The 20,296-nt window shown below is 42.6% G+C and overlaps 1 protein-coding gene across 1 annotated transcript in view; it reads right to left on the reverse strand.

Moving 5' to 3' along the window:
• Positions 1–9,479: 9,479 nt before the first annotated feature.
• Positions 9,480–20,296, reverse strand: part of PHEX (phosphate regulating endopeptidase X-linked) — a 116,165-nt gene continuing 105,348 nt past the window's right edge. The window contains exons 19-22 of the mRNA XM_072848910.1: positions 19,127–19,192; positions 18,912–19,016; positions 17,279–17,355; positions 9,480–13,683 (exon numbers count right to left, since the gene is read on the reverse strand). Of these exons, the coding sequence (XP_072705011.1) occupies positions 13,581–13,683; positions 17,279–17,355; positions 18,912–19,016; positions 19,127–19,192 (351 nt within the window). The 3' untranslated portion in view covers positions 9,480–13,580. The remainder of the gene's footprint in view (positions 13,684–17,278; positions 17,356–18,911; positions 19,017–19,126; positions 19,193–20,296) is intronic.

A 20,296-nucleotide genomic window follows, 5' to 3' on the forward strand; every position in this document is an offset into this window, starting at 1 on the left:
GGTCTTTAACATGTCCTTTGTCTCTCCATCTCTAGCTGTACTTAGCAGCAGGCTCACAGTTTTCTTTAGCTTTCCTTTTGCAATTTTATTATAGAATCCCTTCTTGCTGTCCTTCATATCCTTTGCTAATTTAAACTCCAGCTGCTCTTCTGGTATCTCTATGTTTTCTTATATTACAGTAAATTAGTTAAATTCTTCCCATTGGTAGGAAGAAAAACTCTAAGGAAGAACTCACTGGAGCCATTTACACAAGGGAACTAGCGAAATGCATCTAAATCTTTCAAGACTTGGAAGCAGCACCCAGATGGAAAGGGATAATTTCCAGATGTCAACCCTCCATGGAAAATTTCAAATCCTCAAAAACAGCTCATAGAAAATTCATCTTATAAAAGACATTAGAGAGAGAAAAAATTCATTGTTCTGTTTTGTTACCGTGCATCTCAAATCTTTCCCAAACTTGGACTCTTGCTCTATATTTTTTATCTCACAATGCACATTAATTACCAATTGTATTTTAACATTCTGCTGGCACATTATATCTATTTTCACTTGGAAAATTTTTGGGTTTTCCCCCTGGGCCATTAAGATAAGCACTTTATTAATTAAGCTGCCCGGAATTGGATTCAGATGATTGGGAGTGCTACGACTTCTGTCAAGTGTGAGACATCATTGTTTGGAAAGATGAAAGACAGCTCTGGGAAAAAAAAATAATTAAAAAATCCATGGTTGAGCACACACTCAGGGGACAAAGCACTGTGTCCTTCAAATCCTTGCTCCCTAAGGCCTTCCTAGGAGAATCTTGGTGCAAACAAAATTTTGGAAAACAATAAAGGTTATATTCCCATTTGTCTTCCCAATGAAAGGTGACAACGTTTCCAACATGTAAATATAAAAACCCTAGGAGAAGATAAAATGTGTTGTTGATCTTTCCTTTAAAGATTCTAGTTTGCTGCCAGGCATTAATCTTCATATTTCGTGTGAACTACGCTGTAGCTCATAGAGGGTTCAACATATTCACTGTCTTTGCTACCAGAAATTTGTGACATTTTCTCATGGAATACATCAGGTGTGAAAATGGCAGAAAGAGAAAAGAGTGACTACCAAAGGCAGTGCTGCCTGGACTCCTGTCTTTTTTTCAAGTGACTTTCCAGCCTTAGGTTGTCAGTGTAAAGTTAAGAATTTATATCAGCTATCTTGCCAAAATTATCTCCTCTTGCCTTTAATGGCAAATGATTTATCTCTTTTTCCTTTAACTTTTTGTAGTGACGTATAGAGGGAAGAGTTCCAGTTTCACTTCATTCTCCACTAAAACAAAGCACACACCCAGTCACACGTTTACATCTGCTACTTGCTGTACTAATGCCCAGAGCCAGCCTGGCTCCTCCTTTAGCCCCTGCCTTCAGGCACACTGCTCTTCCCGTGGTAGGGACCTGGGAAGCAGGTCTCCAGTTATATTCCAACTTAAAATGGCAAAATAGTACATCGCTTTGAAGCATTTATACATCATCTCTTGCACTGTTGTCCACTGTTCCTATGAAATACTATTCTGGGATGATATGACTGTTATCATCTTGATTTCCTACAATGTGCATGTTTTTTTAGCTCTTGCAGCCTCTTCCCACATCAGCTTGAGAATCACCTTTCTGTTTCTCATTTCATGTGGCTGATGACCTCCTGGTTAATGACTGGCTAACCACTTCAGTCAAGGCCTGGGAGCTTTGCCTGGCAAATTAGAAGGCTTTCATCAGGGGTTCATTTTAGATCTTCCTGTATTCTTGCTGCGTATCTTGACCCAAATCCCACCCAGGACCTGCTTTCCTAACCTCTCTCCTTTTCTCTCTCTCCTTTTGTGCAGCTTGCAAGAACAGCTTTTAAACCCTTGCTTTTAAACATTTATGAGCTCTATCACAGATTCACATCTCTGTTGTACCACACTTAAAATCGTACCGCTTGTGCGTCATCTTGACATGGAGAGCAGGGCTCTTCCCGTTCCTGTACTACATAATCATAGTTAGTTAATTCCTGCCAGAATTATCTGAAAATTATTTTTAAAATCATGTATATCACACCCAACTATTTTCAGAACTAAGTGTTCCTTCTAAATAGTTGTACTTGTCGGTAATATCCACCCTCTGCACAAGCAGAACCAAGCAAGTCTTGGGCATAATTCAGGTGCCCTCTGAACTCCTGGGAAATTCAGCTTTGATGAGGAGACCTTCAGTGTTTCTGTTCTTTCGTTTGGGGCTTATCCCACTGTACTCTTGACACCAAGGATATTTCACTCAATCACACCGAGAGAAGGACCTGGACAGAGACCCGTCACCTTCAGCTCCACCTGATCTGTCTTTGTAGCCTGAGCTGATGCCTGATGTGACACCGGTCCAACAAACTGATGTGGAAATGCCTTAAAATGAAAGTTTCCACAGCAGGCATCAAACCCAGATCAGCCATTCCGTAAGCCCATATCTTCACGTGTGAAATCATCTCTCTCCAGCTAAAACATCCCTAGTGCACCGCCCCTGTCCTGCCCGCTGGTTAGTAGTTAGGTGCTTTGGTGCTGCCGTATCTGCTGCCAGTGACCCGGCTGCGGCACGGGGGCTGGCAGAAGATAAGCGGTATGCCTGTGGTCTCCATGCTGATGTAGGCCTGCCCCTACCCAAGTTAAGCATTCCTCTTTGGGATTCCCTGTGCTTTTGGCCATGTAAACTCTTGAATAACATTATGAACACCAGTCTGCTAAAAGTTGGGCTCTGAAAAGTTTTGACACCGGGGAAGGGCTAAAAAAAAGCACATAATTTTCTAAAAATACCTGGCTCCAAGTCATTTTCGCAGAAATGTTATTCTCTGTAGAAAAAAGAAAATATCATTTTTCAGAGGCATAGAATTTCATAAACAAAATGATTCCCCAAAGGATAAGAAAAGGCACAACAGGAATTATTCTTTGGTTCATTGATTTTAAGGCCATAAGGGACCATTATGAATATCAAGTCTGAGCATCTGAATAAGGCAGGCCACAGAATTTTCCACATTAATTCCTCCATTAAGGCCATACTTTGTAGTTGAACAAAGGAACAGGTTTTAGACTGGCATCCAATTTGATCCATTAGCAAATGCCACTTCCCTCTCCAATCCCCCTAGTATTTTTTTTTTTAATAGATACACTTAAAGTAATTTGAAATCTTTTAAAATTAATGTTCAACTTCCCATCAGAGCTGGACCATTTACACCTCCTAGAAGAGACCATTTGCTGTGAAGAGCACAAGTGCTCAGACTTGGGAAGCAGGTAAGAGAGAGATGAGTCCTGCTGAGAACAAGCCCTCTCACTTCCAGCTGAACACAGGGTAACCTAGGAGAGCAGGAAATAAATTAGGGAACCATTATTATTGGCAGAAAAGACAATGCTAAACTTCGAACTAGAGTTCTCCATCTAACACAGAGCAGAGCAAAAATGGTAAGTACAGGGACAGCTCTGGATTTCAGACAGAAGGCACCAACTTCTGTGTTTATGCCCAATACTCCTACACCTATAAAAGCAGGCAGAGAGCAAGGCTGGACCTGGGCGGCCCAAGTCAGCACACGAAGTCCCACATCTCTCAAGGTTTCTGTGATCCTTTGCTCACAGGGGTGTGCCTGAAGGCTGTTTACTCCTCTCGTGCACCGCGGGGAGGTCACCCTGTGTTTGCGCCATGGTGAAAGGTCCTGTTTGCGGGTGGTCTGTGGGAGGTGCTGTGCGAGCCGGCAGTGCTGGTGGGGTAATGCACGATGCAGGGCTGGATGTTAGGAGATGAGCCAAGCCTCAGACCTCCAGGTGGGATATGCAGAAGGTGGCTGCCGAGGCAGGGAAAATGCTGCTGGTGCTTTGCTTTTGGGCCCTGACATGCACACCGTTGGGGAGAGGGTGTAGGTAGGAGCAGGATGTTGGACAAATCCATCTAAAAGCCTTTAGGAGTGACAAGTGGCAAACTCCCACCACACACACATGCACACACTTTTCTTTTTTAAGGAATGGTGTAGGGTCACCCCCAGGTTTAACCAGCAACCAGTTGCTCCCAATGACACAGAGAGGTGGCCTTTTGCAGCAGTGTAGCCCCACGCTCCTTCCCTTGGCTGTGCCCGTATAGCCCAACTCAAAAGATGGCATTGGAGAGCTGCTTTGCAGCAGTGATAGGAAGTACACAAGGAGCAAGACAAGAACATCAGACCCTGAAATTTAGGGAAAGACTGCAGCAGAGCTGCTAATCCCACTTGAAAGGATGGGCTCATGTCCAATTACAGGTTTTTTTCCAATCCACTGGGAAAGTCATTACACTGATGGCAATTGGATTGGTGCAGCCATGGCAATCTTGAAAGCATTTAGGATATCTTTGATTAAATGATATAGTGGGAAAAGACTGAAATTGCTTCTCTAGCAAAAGCCCAGCATGGATAGTTTTTTAATTAAAATGCGCTAATATGGCACTTTTATTTGTAAAATCACATGAAAGGAAGAAAATAAAACTGAGGGATACGAAAGAGGGAAAACACCCCTTTGTTTTCTCTTCTGGCTGATTATCCCCACACTGTTTTAAAAATCCCTTTGCTTCCCTGTGTAATCAGGTTGATTAAAATCCTCTAAAGAAATAAAACAGCTGCACAGACCTCCAAAATCATACTCTTCTCTACTGCGTGCGCATTGTATTCTTTTCGACAGCTTTGTTTTCAAATTATTCCTTTCCCTTCATTGCCTCTGAAAGCCTATTACTGGATTTATTAAAACAAAGCCGAATAAGCATGCTGAATACAGACACAGTGATTGCCTCAACACATGTTGTTCTTGCAAGGAGTACTGTGCTAGCAGGTCTGAACTGCCGGCTGTTGCTGAACTGACTGCAGAACAAAGGAAAACTCAGCTGAACTAATGAAAGTGTTCACTAAAGGAAGGCTCCATATTTTGCCCTTCTATCACATGCTGAAGAGCTAAAATCATAATTATTAGGCTGAAGTCAGACCATGACATTTTACTTCAGCCCAGGCTAGGAGGAGAAATGTTCCTCTATTGTCTCTAAGACGACCTGACCCTTCCCACTGTCTCAGGCCGGGACCAGGTAGTGCTGCTAAGTGCCACGGCTGCAAGCTGTGCCTCCCAGCAGATTAGCCTGGCTGGGGCAGCTTGGGAAGGGCCACGCTGCTTCCTTCCCGCTCCTGCTCGGCCTTGTTTTGCCTGGCTGCAGGAGGGAGAGCGGATGAGGAAAAGCTGGTGGGCAGGCTGGAGGCAGGGTGCCCTACAGACACGCACTGCACGTGCACCCTGCACGTATGCACACTGCGCACATGCCATGCACGTACGCACGCTGCACGTGCACCCTGCACGTATGCACAGTGTGCACATGCAATGCACGTACGCACACTGCACATGCACCCTGCACGTACGCACACTGCACACACGCGCTGCACGTATGCACACTGCGCACATGCAATGCACATACGTGCCCTGCACACGTGCGCTGCACATATGCACACTGTGCACATGCCATGCACGTATGCACACTGCACACGCGCACTGCACGTATGCACGCTGCACATATGCACATTACATATATGCATGCTGCACACCCCCTCCCTATTGGCAGGGCCCGGCTCCAGCGGGGCAGCTGCCACTGCTGCAGGTGAGCCGACGGTGACAGCAGGCCAGCAGGGCCCTGGCATCCGGCTGTGAAATGGCGGCGAGGGAGGAGAAATGCATGAACCCCGGCAGCCGGTTCGGTGGCACACCTGTGCTTGCACCAGTCCTTGCACCAGTGCTCGTGTGAACCAAGATGTGCCCAACTGCAAAGACAGGTCTCTCGGTCCCCAGCCCCTTCTCCCTCCCTGTTTCATTTGTTTTTTCGCAGGCAGCCTTCCCTGAGGAAGCAGGAGGTTTAACCAAACGGGGTTAAACCTGACTCTGCGAGGAGGTGCATTGCACCCACTGCTGAAGCAGGAACTGGTGCTGGAGCCGCTGGTGACTCCTGTCCGGGCAGCACGGGGGTGCCCTGTTTCTTACCGAGCCCTCCTTCTGCACTGCTCTCCCCGTGGTGGTGGGGTTTGCTCCTCGCTCAGCCCATCCAGCCTTTTGCGTCATCGCAAGGTGAAGGGAGACACACCTGCGGGCAGACGCGGTTCCGCAGATGCCCATGGCTGCAACGCTGCCGGAGCATGCACAAGCAAGACGCGTGTGCTTTTATAGCTGGCCTCAGTCAGTCTGGTGGCTCAAGTTTTCCCACCTTTTTGATTTTCACAAGAAATTTACTTTAATTTCTTGGTCGGGACAACAGATGTCTTTGTTTTGCTAGGGGGTACCATGTAAATGTCTCGGATGTAGCGCAAGGTGCACAGGGCACGCACTCACTGCCTTCTCACTGAGAAGCTTTCCCTGCCTGCAGTGGCCCCCACACCTCCTCCCTGCCCACCCCGCGCCTGGGCAGCACTGTCCCTGCCACGGGCGCTGCCAGGTTTCCCTGTCGCTCCCGTAACACAAAGCCTTTCCGTCTCATCATGGAGACAAAAACACCCCAGTGGCATAAATAAGCCTACACTTAGCTTGATAGGACGTATTGTGTTTAATGGTTAATAGAGCCTTATCTGGGAAAGTCAAGTTGAAAAAACTACTTTGCAATTCTGAAACAGTGATAAAGTAACTCTTAAAGTGTTTAAAAAGATGAAAATGCAGTACCTGCTAGATAAGAGTAAACAGAGCCAGTCCTGTGCAAATGACTGAGGACAGGGCAGCTTCTGAAAATCCCAAAGGCTAGAGATTTTCTTCTGGCCAGAAGAAAACGTGTGTCCCAAATAGTTTTAAATCAGTAAAGTCTATCTGCAGTTATCCAGATGGAGTAAAATGCTGGCCCCGCAGATGTTAATCACCCAATGAAGTCAGTGAGGTCAGGGTTTTACCCTGAGAATCTATTTATTTAAAAATAACTCATATTTGTGACATTTTTATATACACTTACATAGCACAGACTAACAGACTTCCTGTCCTGTGCCCATATATATATATTATCTTTTATAGCAGTACTTGTACTAACGCTTCGTAAAATGATTTGCAACACTACAGAAAAGAGTTTCTAATTTCTCTTTATTGTCCTCTTCAGAGGTCAGTCCGTATGTTGTTCTCCTCTCTCCAGCGCTAACCGCCGAAGCCCCGTTCTAGCAGAATGACATGAAAGCATATGCGTTAAGTGACTGATTAAGAGCAGCCCTATTCCACAAAACATGCCAGTGTTTTTGAGATGCAGTGGTACTGCATTGTTTTGCAGCGTGGGCCTATAAAGGCACCATTGTTTTCCTTTAAAATGCCATGATATGGAGATGGGTTGATTTCTATGCCTGTTACATGTGCTTGGGGAAAGGAAAAAAGGATGCGTAAAACTAGAAGTCAGTGGCGGAATTGCAGACAGAGCCTTCTTGGGGGCACTGGACACCTGAGAAAAGGCAGATAACCCCTCCAGCCCAGTGGCCAACAGGGCGAGCTCTGAGCAGGCCCGGTGCTGGGACCCCCACAAAGGACTGAGCTGTAACACCCGCACGCTTCCCAGTGAGTTGCAGAGGCAGACAGGTCTCCTGGGCTCAGGTTTTTCTCCCAGCAGAAATGATGTGGCAAGGTGAACCATTCTCCTGGCCAACTGCTTTTCTACACGAGCATTTTTTTAAATTGCATGTCGTGACATATATTCATATATGCATTTTTCTGTAATTGCTGTATTTCAGAAGATAATTTTTTTGCTGGTTTTACCTAAATACTTAGCTAGTGTTGAAGAGGATGTGACATCATATTTTTTCACATTCCTGTACTGAAATCTCTGCTACTTACATTTCAGAAGGGGAGCATGTATCATCCATATAAAACAACCAACACTGTCATTGCTCACAGCAGCGCTGGTATGTTAAATAAACTTTGTGGTAGAAAAAGTTTTTAAAACCCTTTTGAAGCTTTTCCCCAAGCTTTGTTAAACAAGTCACTTTTTCACCAGTTCGAACAGTAGATATGGATGTGATAAAATGTTGAGAGACATTTTTTAAAATCTGCATCTAAGTTCACACCCGCAGTTAATGTATGCATTTGTGTATGTCTAACCTCATACGTAAAGCTCTTTCAGCTGTGGTGCTTATGGATAATTAAAATTATATCATTATATCTCTTTCTTTGATCACAAATTAGTGTAACACATTATCTTGATTCTCAGTAACTTCCAACTTTGATGTTATGTTTAATAAAACATAATGCTGTATTGGAGAATCCCTTGGGAATCTTTAATTTCTTTTCTTTTTTTAATATATATTACATTTTAAATGGGATTAAATTGTCTGATTAGTGAAGCAGGCTTTTGCTGTAGCAGATAAACCCTGAATTCCTCAGGGTGATCTACGGCCATCGTTAAAGCATCTTTCCAAGATGCCGGCAAGCTCAGCAAACCCTGTGAGAGTTGAGCAAAATGTTTTCCTCATGCTGAGGCTGGTTTCATGCTCCAACCCCAACCTTTGCTTTGTTCATTCATCTTCCTCCATGCAAACCTTTACTTTTGCCCGTAGAGATGTTGGTAAGGCTGCGCTGTAAAGTAGGTGACAGAACTGATGCAGGCTTTCAAAGATGAAATCTCCCTGCCACCCTAAACCCATGAGCTGTGTGGAGAGTTGCCTGCACAAAACTATGGGCTTTGAGAGGCTGTGTTGCCACAGAACATCATTCAAAATAAGCAGCAAGACCAACTTCAGCCATCATCCCCAAGGGGTACAATTGCTCCTCACTGCTCATGGGCTTCGTGTTGCCTTGAGGTGGGCCAGCACCGCTGCTTATGGGAACACAAGCAGTGTCAGGAAACTGGTCAGAGCCCAAGAAATAGGGCACTTAGCCCAGAAGAGCCAAGTTGGTAACGTGTAAGGCCTTGGCACAGTCCCTGTGCCTGAACAGCCCTTGAACAAATGCTTGGTCAAGCTCGTGAAGTACACGGTGAGGAAGAGCAGCAAGCTAAGCTACCTACAGTCACGCCCCAGCCTGGGAAGGCAGCAAAACCCCTCCTTTGTGCCGGCTGGGAAGAGATGTCGCTGAGCTGCAGTTCAAACTCGGGCATGGAGCCAGGGTCATCCTATTGAAAATACTTCTAGAAAATGCTTAAAAGCAATTGAAAAACAGGTGATGCTACAAAGGGTGGGCTGAGACAGGAACGGACTGGGGCAAGAGGAGAAGATAGAGGCTGACAGGCAGGGGGATCTTCTCCCACTCCTTCTTATGCTCTGGTGGCTTCTGGTTGGGATAGCTCTGCCACCTGCCCTTCTGCAATTTCTGCAGCATCCAGCCCTCGTCCACAGTAGCTCATCCTATGTTCATTTTAATTGTCTCCAGCAGATTAGTGGGGGCAAGTGGAGCTTGATAAACTCTGGCTGCAGATGGCTAGACGAGTCTGAGAGAGGAGGTCCTTCTTAGGCTATCAAGCAGTAACAGTAGCCTTGAGAACCTGGGGCATGTCATTATGCTCTTTATTACATTTTATAAAGACAGTATATTACAGAACTAACATTGTAGAGTTGGACAGTAACAGGCCAAGCAGCTTTTGCCATACTGCAAGCATAGGAAAATTCTTCATCACTTTGGCTTTCACTGGCTAACACAGTTGGCTTTAAAAAGTCAATCAACATATTATGCAAGAAGAAAAATTAAAAAGTAGAGTAGACTGACTAACAAAACAAAAATCCAGATTAAAAAGACATAAACACAAGAGACCTTTTAACTCACTATAGTTCTGCCTCTTGAGTCATCAGGCTTTTAATATTTCTTTGGAGACAGATATATATATATATATCATTGCTGTAAGATACACTTCTAAGCATGTAATTTGTTGAATAATACTCAATGAAAAGTTATACATAAACCCACCTGATTATTTTATAAATAATTCAAACATTTAGTGTTATAATAGCATACCTACATAAAGAATGCTGAATTCCCCCTGCACAGGGCACGAGGCAGAGCTTTATAATGCAACTGAGTTTTTTGGTCCTTCGGCATCCAAACCCAGCTTGGACATCATTTATGTACCTAAGCAGTTTACACAGGTGAATAGCACAGCCGCCTTTTCAGAGAGCTACTCTTGTGTAAAGCTAATTCTTTCACAATGCGATCAGCAGCAATACTCACAGTGTATAAGGTGGTGTTATAGTGTTTTCAGGATTGGGCTATAAAAAGAAGGTTTACATATTTTCAGGACCCAAAGAAGGGGATGTGGGGCAGGAGTAGGGGTTGTTTCTTTATGTCTACACAGTAGAACAGTATCTCCAAATTTACACAGGTAAAAATTATTTGTTCATAGGTGATCCTTCCCCACCTGCTCACTGGAAGAGAAGAAGATTACTGAGCCAACAGGAAGAAACATTTCACAATATGCTTAAAGGAAAAAGCATGTTGACAGAATTATTGGCAATTAAAAAAAATATCAATTTAAAACCTCTGGGACAAGAATATATATGATGAAGGAGCTGTTTGCATAGATGTAATAGGTGAGCCTCATAGCAACATAGCAAGGCATTGCTAGCATAGACCCAGGAGGCACGATGTGAAAACAAAGCAGGGCCAGGGAGTCTGATAAAACAAGCAATGGGACAAAACCTCACAAACCATCGCTATGCTTTAGCTGTCTTTGGTGACCATGTTTTAAGAATGTGTTTAATAACCTTCTGCTTTGCTTTCCAACTTGTACCTAAATAGCTGACTCCTAAGTGAACTGTAAATTGCATTATCAGCTGTTCGGTTTGAGGTAAAAAGTGGGCAAGCAAGGCAGGCCAGGATCCTCACGTGGGCCTATGCAAGACCTAAGCCCAAGGCACTGAAAACCTGAGTCAACAGCAAGGATTCCTCAAACTGGGATACTACCGATGAATGTGCTGGCCAGCAGCAAGGACTTCTGGCTTTCCTGGGAGTGTGTAGACCCTCTCTGAACTGCTAAAACCAGGGTCCAAAATCTGGCCATGCCCTCTCTTACTCCCTCCTAGCACATCACCCCCAAACCCTCCAGCTCCCCACTATCCCCCCAGCCCAGGACCTGCCACCCTGCCTGCTGCAAGAGATGCCCTAGCAAGGATTAGACAGTTTTTCAGTGGTTCCTGTGCTGTTGGGAATATGTATGCCACAGTTCAAAAATCCTTGGTATGAAACATGAAAGACCAGAGCCTAGCAAGGAGCAGCAAGGGTGGCATTTAAGGCAGCAAACATCAGGCGTTTCAGAAGAAATCGCTACCCAGTACAGAGAAACAACCCCATAAACCACAAAATGACAGAATCTGTCCCACTGGAAAATAGCCATGAGAGGGGAACTCTTGCAAATGCATCTCTGACCTGAGAGATAAAATTAGAAAACTGAAAGCTGACTGTTGTGAAACCGGCTTTGCATAGTCCAGTAATTTAGAAAGTTTAGATAAGTGTTTCAGTTGTCCTGACTTTTCTGAGGACAACGACCGTATTGGTACTACCTCTAATGGGGCCAGGGTGTCACCCCTGAACTTAGTGCTGTTGATCCAAAGCAGCCAACATCAAGTCGTGTCAGTGCTCATGTGAGCACAGGAATGAATTCAGTACAGTACTCAATTTGCTAAGGAACTTTCCCATTAGTAGGCAAACAGTATCACTTTGCTCAAGATCCACACCTGCTTGTTTGAGGAAAGTCTCTCTGAAAATACTGCCATCCAAACAGTTTATGTGACAAATATCTCCAGGAAAAAAATTTAGTAGTGGCAATTCAAATAACAAACTGTAATCCCTGGAACTCAGGAATAGAGTTGGCTTGAAGGAAGCAAAAATGCTTTTCCTCTTAAGAAAACTTTGACTTTTTCAGGGAAAAACTGAAAAAATAAAGTCCTGGTCCCAAAACATAACATTTTGTTTCTAAGAAGTGGTAACAGTGCCTTGAGTTCAGGACTCTCAGCTTCCTTCTCTCTGGAAGGTAGCTTGAGGGCCTGTCTCCTTCCATAAATTATGTTTCCATGATGTCCCCCTTTTTAATAAAGAAATATAGGAAACTAACCCCATTTGCAAAAATTTAGTTTCAGTTGAACATTCCTCCACCTTGACTGTTGGAAAATATTTGACCAATCCTTGTAAAAAAAGTTTATCTTACTAACATTTCTATACTGATAAAATAAAATTTAAGCAAATAGAAGAATTTATATATTTTTGTATACATATATAAAAAGTATATATACACACAGAGACATATATAGATTTGCAGTAATTAAATCAGTCTAAAGAAACTCTCTCTCCATTTGAAACAATTCCACCATGTAAAAATGAATTAATGCACAAGGTATAAATAAATACCAGTTAAATATGTATCTTTCTGTTGGGGAAGAAAGCTGTTTTGTTTTTCTCTCCCCCTTAGAAATAGTTATGTGTTAAAGTTTTTCTGCTGCAATAAAATATGTTTTTTTATGAATATTGTTAGAAATCAAATGAAAAACTCAACTGGCCTGCATGTATACTGTATTTAAAAGTCCTCTACTCCTGAATTTCTCTTTTTATCCAGACAAGTCAAATGCTGCTGGTACTCTGTTTTTCAGTCACATACACTTCTTTCCTTAAAATCACAAGTCACACTGCCCTGTCCAGAACATGAGGACCAACATGCACGCTACTTACATTCCTTTGTAAGACCCATACACTAAGAAATCCCTAAATTAAAACTGGTATAGTATTTCAGGTTTAAAAATAAATGTAGGTGAAGCTACCTTCAGCACAAGGTAAAAATCACCCTTTGGGAAAAAACACTGTCCTCACTGTAAACAGGAATAACTGCTGTAATATTTCTGAGTATCACGGTGCTGGGAATTCCCTTTGCAAGCCTCTGATTTTCACCATACATTGATTTTTATCATAAGCTGTTCTAAAATTAGAAAAGGCCAGGATCTGACAAGTATCCTTTCTGTTTAGTCCAAGCAGATGGAAACCATGAGGTGCTTTCTCAGCTTGAAACTGTTCCAAAACCTGAGGCACTAATCTGACATATTAAACCGAATTTATATAAAGTCTTGTGTCTTTACATCATGCAACATCATTTATGGCATGCTGGGCAGTGACAGTTTAAGTTATGAAAATGCTGTATCACACAGCAGATCAGAGCTGGCTTTATAGCGGGTCTCATGAATTTCTTCATCCAGAAAGAATGAATTTTGTGTGGGAGCATTCTGCATAGCACCCCTGCAGAGCAATGGATTAAAACTGGATTTTAACATTTACCTCTTGCTCAACTATAAATCAGGAATTAGAATTGCTAATGGCAGTTACCCATCAACAGCAATGCAACTGCAGGTGAACAAGAGTAGCTTTACGGATAAAAGGAGTTCCTTTTTTTAATTATTACTGAAGAAAACCTATCCTCTTCTCCTATTTCAAAAGTTTCTAGGCATAGAGACTGATTCGATCCGTTCAGGTTATCAGCATGGATAAGGAAGATGCATTTGAAGTAACACCTCTCCAGATTGCAGAACATTATTCTGAAACTCTAGGAGTGGGCTTGAGCTCAGGTGCAGCAGTTCACATTGCAGACCCCTCTTGACAGAAGACCTGGAAGGGACGTCTACCACAGCCGGCAGGATTCTGCCCCTCGGTTCATCGTCGTATTTGTTGGGCAATTGAAAGCTTTACGGAACTCTTCAAAGTTGCTCATGGCACCGATAACTCTGCAAAGAGAAAAGAAGTGTGATCAATGTGCAGATTGTCTTCTGTTAAACATCACAGGCCTGTAAATGTTTCAGTGTGTTCACTCAGGTTGAATTTTCAGGCTTCCTATGTCATTTTTCCACAAATAAAACCAAAAAGTTCAGGAGAAGCACTCCCATTTAAAGTTAATGTGAAGACAATCTTGTTTCATTCAGTGCTTTGAGAAGCATCTTACTTTGCTAGAAACTCAACCAAAAACAATTGCATTTTGTGGATACTATGTCATTTAGAACAATGTTCTAATCGACCCTTGGCAGCAAAGGTGGATCAGCAATAGCCTTGCACGGTGGAATTCTTCTTCCAGCAGCTGCCAAACTGCTGCAGTCCAGCAGGCAGGAGCATGTAGGCATGTGGTTGTGCTGGAAGTGATTTGAATTGGCTTGTGCCAGCCAGATTCTTGTAACAACTCCCTCTGCCCACCCATGTACACACACACAACACATGCTAGCTCCCTCGGACTTTGCAGCTTGAAGCTGGGGTGAGGCACAGCCTCTCTTACTGGCCAGCTCAGCCTTACAGCCGTGAGCATCTCAACTCCTCTGTAGTTTGGAAATATGTTTTCTGAGGCTTCTGCCCTGAGCAGCTCCCAAGTTCTCTTGCATCCGCCACAGATGTTGTCATACTGAAAGAGCAGCACATCCCTGCCTCACACAAGCTAGACACTGTGTCTGCATCCCAGACTGGCACCTTCAGGCGTAGGAGAAGAGCTCGCTCTTTGTATGCAGTCATCCTTGGCTCCTGCTTTCATGTCTGTATTATTTCATGTTGTCAGAAATTATTATTTTACCATTGCTAGATTGGGATTGTGTTGTTTGCTGATTTTTCCTATGCTTTTAAGCATCTTGGAATTTGCTAACCTGAAATTTGCAATGGTATTAAACAGCATCCTGAGTTACAAGCAGAAAAGTATCTACTGAGATATTAATTGTATGCCTTTCCACCCTCTTTGTTATGCAGTGGGAAGGCATTTTTCTCCATTGCAGACAATCAGCTTCTCAGCATAGCTCAGCATGGTAGAAAACATTCTTATTGCATTGATTAGACTTTCTGTGGGTAAGAAAATTTGCAGTTGGCTGGTGCAAAAATGTCTAAAGGTCAGTTTTGTAGGGAGAATTGCAAAATGATGTTAGGCTTCAAATAAGATATACAGCTTTACTGTAAAAGCATTGTAAATACATATTCAGGGACTGGAACAGCAAGAGCTGGTCATGCAGAACTGCTGCTGAAGTTGGTGGGAGTTCTGCCTGCCATGCCAGGGACTTCACTCTGAAACCAGCATTCAAAAATAGTGAAGACACATACTAATACTGAAAATCTGCCAATTAAAAATAAATAAACCCTTATGTGTCCATGCACTTGACTTTTCTACCCATGGTTTGATATTGCCACACATTAATTGTGGAATCAGAGTGGGCTGTCTGGATTTCATCCCATTGAACTACAGCAGAGATACCTTCCCCTGAACGGGTCACCCTGGGCTCCCTTGGCAGTCAATGGAAAGATGTACTTGCAGAGTCCAAGTAATCCAAATTTATTACTTACAGAAGGGTTATATATATACATATATATACACACTTTCAAAATGCCTATTCTTTTTTGACTGTAAAGAGAACCTGGGGTGACTAGCTCAGATGCTCAGGATATGTGTTGCTCATTTCTATCATCTTTTATAGTTACTTTTTATAATTACTTAAAAAAAGGGCTGTTTGGGCTTTTTGGATAGCGAGGACTGTCAATGTTGAAACTAGTTGTACTGCTGTTATACTCGTAATGGTCTTGGGACATAAATGAAGCAAAGTTGGGGGAAACAGGTAATATAATTTGTTAGCCCAGTTGATATGATTTGCAACAAGACACAAGCACCACAGTTTCTCTTCAGGTCTGAAACAGAAGCCTGTTCTGAGTATCTCACATAAAAACTAAGAAAATATTTTGTATGCATTTTCTAGACCCCAAAGTCATCTAATCTTCTCTGGAATTTTCTTTCTGAGCCTGATTCCTTCGTGAGTTTTCCTCATGAATGCTCTATCCCCAGGCTTCCCTGTATATTTTGTGATTTGCACCATCTCATGGGAACATAGCTAAGTAATGATTCAGAATATATAAATATATGTATAGGTAAATAAATCTCAGGACTTTAAAAGGCAAGAGATGGTTATTTTACCGAAATCTTAACAAGGGTAGGAATTATAAAAAAATATTGCTCTGAAGATCAACCTGATACTCCTGTCCTCATTGTCATGATGTATTTTCAGTTGTTAAAAGGCATGCAGATGTGCATACTGCACTAGTTTTACCCTAGCTAGCTGGTGTTACAGGTATTGCAAAGGTACAGTAGTGCATGTTTCAATGCAGAGTATAGAAGTCTACCAAGACCAAGCATACACATCTGCAATGCTAGCTTATATGAAATTTGTGTTATCATGTTTCCAGTTCCACTATTTCTTAACCCATTCTGGTTATAAGTAGCCCAAGTTGTGTTATGCATACTGTGTTTATATCTTCAGCTTTAGTGTGGCTGTGTCGAGGGAATATGTCAGACTACCTATGAAGCAACCTCACAACTCCCCTGTGAGGGCAGTGTTGCTATTTTTACTTTACCAAGAGAAAACTGAGGCAAAGGGGGCTCATATAATCTAAATTTAGCCGTGGAGAAGGTGGGATCCCAGCTCCCTCTTTAGCCAACAGAAAATGGTAGGAATCTCCAGAAGGCAACTAATCCCGTGTATTGGAGACACCTCCGTTATGAATCAGCTTGTGGAGTTAACATCTTTCCCCCAAATACAGAGGTAATGTAGCACTTGGCTGAGGACAAATACACAATTCTTAGTTAAGTAAATACAACCAACATGAATCCCAACAGAAAAAACTTGCTCTTGGTCACACAAACTCTGTGGAGAAGCAGAGGAATAAACTGGCTTCCTAATTCTTATGAACTCTTTAAACCTTCCACCTTTTCCAGCCTTTCCTTCTTGAGGTTCAGGGGTGTCTGTGGTTAGGAGAGCCTGTGGGAGGCCTTTTGGGCAAGGACACAGGCACACTGTTATGGCTGGACTACTACAGCTTCTTCAAGCAAAGTGTTTCTTGAAGGGCAACTAAGAGTTCAACCTTGAACTGAACTTACAGGGCATGTTCTGCTTTGCATTATCTGTATAATTCAAGGTACTCACTTTAAAGCTTTTCATGAACTCAGGCAGATTAAATCAAGGACCCTCCTAATATTCATTGTTTTCTAAAGTAGAATTGCATAGAAAAAAAAGTGATAGATTAGATATTTTAGATACTCAGGCCATGATTATAGAACATCACAGGGATCAGAGTGTGTTCTGGTTCAACTGCTTTTGAAGGTAGATACAAGACCCTCATTTTTACAGAAGAGCATTTGCAATAGTGAAAGGTAAGCTAATAAAAACAGTTCAATTTCAATCTAAGCCAAGAGCACAGTCCAATTTTGTGTTTGCTCTTAAACCCCTCTTAACATGCTAAATTTCTGCACTTGTGTGCTGCAGTGATTGATTCTGTATATATACTGAGTAAATACATTATTTGCACTACCTGAACTGAGGAGGGCTGTGAGCTCCAACATATATTTGCTCTCTTGCAGATTCTGGTCTAAAGGAGTTGCATCTTACCTAATAAAAGATAAAAAGTAGAAATAGGCACGTTATCTGGGATGACTTTGGAAGTAAAGTAGAATGGAATGTCACTGTTCTTAAGATGCCTATTACTTACAGAATGCACAAAATGGAAAGACACCATGAACTCCTATTTTGTTTCACCTTTGCTAACTTGCAGTTTTCTGTTGATATATTCTCTTGTTTTTCAAATCCCTTAACGGATCCAGTCTCCACCCACTGTTATTCTCCACCCACTCATTCCCATCATCTAATCATAGCCACTTTACTAGTTCTTTTTTTGAAGTTCTCTATAATTGTAGCTTGCTTTTCAGCTTGTGCCGCAGCATCTTACGCCTTAATAATTACCAAGCATATTTCTTGGTCTCAAAGCTATGTAATGTGTATAAAAGGTAAAAAAATCTCATTTAAGCAGCCCCTACCTTACCTAAGCCCCTGTGTTGAATGTTTCCTATTGACAAAATCCTTTAAGCCAGTGTTGTGGTTTAACCCCAGCCAGCAACTAAGCCCCACACAGCCGCTCGCTCACTCCCCCCTGGTGGGATGGGAGAGAGAATTGGAAGAGTAAAAGTGAGAAAACTCATGGGTTGAGATAAAGACAGTTTAATAGGGAAAGAAGAAGCCACGCACGCAAGCAAAGCAAACCAAGGAATTCCTTCACTCCTTCCCATGGGCAGGCAGGTGTTCAGCCATCTCCAGGAAAGCAGGGCTCCATCACATGTAATGGTTACTCGGGAGGACAAACACCATAACTCTGAACGTCCCCGCTTCCTTCTTCTTCCCCCAGCTTTAGATGCTGAGCATAATGTCATATGGTATGGAATATCCCTTTGGTCAGTTGGGGTCAAGTGTCCCAGCTGTGTCTCCTCCCAACTTCTTGTGCACCCCCAGCCTACTCGCTGGTGGGGTGGGGTGAGAAACAGAAAAGGCCTTGACTTTCCTCATATAGGGAGTTTGTCCCAACTGTCTTAACCAAATAAATAATTTCTGATTCTCTCCCTTGTTCTACATATTTTTATAAAAAACTCACATCCCCTATCAAAGTTTTACTACAGCATATTTAGTGTACAGCAAACAAAGATGGGAAAAAAACCCCTAAGATTTGCTTCACTGCTGCTTAGTTTCCTTGAACAACATGCTCAGTAATGAATGGTGATGGTACATTTGCAACAGGAGTCTGTGGTGGAAGCAGTCAGAAATTGCTGCATCTGGCAAGCACCAGAAAACTGGGAAGCTAAAATGGAAAGAGGTTAAGGAGTCACTACGTGCAAGAAGAGCCTTGCAGTGGATGTAAGCAGCAAGAGGAAAGAAAGCTGCCATGACAACACTGTGCAAAACGAAGAATAATTTCAGCAGTTCTGGAACCATGGCTACATAGATGAGGACAAAGAAAGAGAAAAGAAATAATAGTCCTGGGAGAAGAAGTCTCTGCTTATACCCTTAAAAGTCTGGGTTTGGCTGGTGTAGACTGTTGAAACAAAGCAGTCTCATCTCTGCACTGTACATTGTGCAGGTTAATAGATGGGGACTTGAAACACATTTGTACTACTCACATGTGCATAACTCAGAAAGAAAAGCTGGTTATGTGTGAACTCAAGGCCTGGCAGTAAAGGCTCTTCTTCTCCTCCCCTCTTTTCTGTAATCCATCTCCTGTATGCCTGATAAGAAAGAGATACTGAGTGCCTTTCAGCGACATGGAGCTTAACCACAGCTTTTTCTTTTTTTTTTTTAAATAATACTATGTTTCAGATATTTTTCATCTACTTACCCTGAAAGCCTCTCGCAAACCTCCATTATCCGCAATGTTTTCTGCCAAAGTCCTCTTGCCTTTCACCTGGCAGAATGAAAGAACATCAGTCATTTAGACCCATTTCTGAACTTCCTTCTTGATCAAGTTCAAGAAACAGGGGAAAAAATAAAACAAGGCAAGAAGGACCTCAGCCAATTTCAACCATCATATCTCTGGTTAAGAAAACTGGGTTTCAATGTGAAAACTGTCAGTAAACAATTCTGTGTGATGAGTTATCCTGGCTCTAGTCCTAGATCTCTGTAGCACAAAACATAGTAGATAAAACGCACTCAAGAATGCAATCCCTGAACTTTGATCTGAGCATCAATAATTTTCTCCTGAAGACTGTTTTTCCTTTGGTTACATGTGAGATCCAGTAGCCTCTTTCTTCAACTTTTATCTAAAAGGTTATATTTGTTTCTCTACATAACTCTTTATATACTACTGGGATGCTAAAATAACTTTTAAGTCATAACATAAGACAGCATAATTAAAAATAACTGTCAGAGACAGAACTGAAATTGATAGTATATTCAGTGCTCTAAAAATATCTGCAAAGGAGATTCACGTTGCTTTTCCCCAGTATTGATTCCAAGAGCAAGAGCATAGCAACAAGAATATATTGTGAGAAGCAGTGCTATCTAAACTTTCTGAAAAAGCCAGTCTTCTGGTATTACCAAGTGCTGTATCATTATGAAGAAACTCTAATTTCTGCAAGTGCAGCATTATCTCTGATCACCCAGCCTCCTAGGGTCTTAGTGTTACCAAACTGTATTTGTAATTAGGCAGTTTTACTCTCTGCTATGCCTGAAATGAGCAAGGTAATTGAGCACAGTTTTGAGCAGATCTCTGAAGGTCAATGCTGTCCTGCAAATCCTCTGACGATAGGCTCTCCCATGCCACAGGGGTGAGTATAGGGGGGTTGGCGTCAGGACCCACCTTAGTTTCAAGATGGTAAAAGAGGGGAAAATGAGGGAGAAGATGTAAAAGGACCTAGGGGATACCCAGGTACATGTGCACAGCCCCACCACTCAGTGGAGATGAGCACCTAGATTGTACCCAAGGTATCTTGCTTGATGCCTTGGGTCCAATGTTACACACAAGGGTATAACAAAGGAGAAATGGGAGCAGTGGAGGAAAGTGGAAGTG

This window comes from Ciconia boyciana, chromosome 1 (assembly GCF_034638445.1).
Source record: "Ciconia boyciana chromosome 1, ASM3463844v1, whole genome shotgun sequence".
NCBI classification, from domain to species: domain Eukaryota; kingdom Metazoa; phylum Chordata; class Aves; order Ciconiiformes; family Ciconiidae; genus Ciconia; species Ciconia boyciana.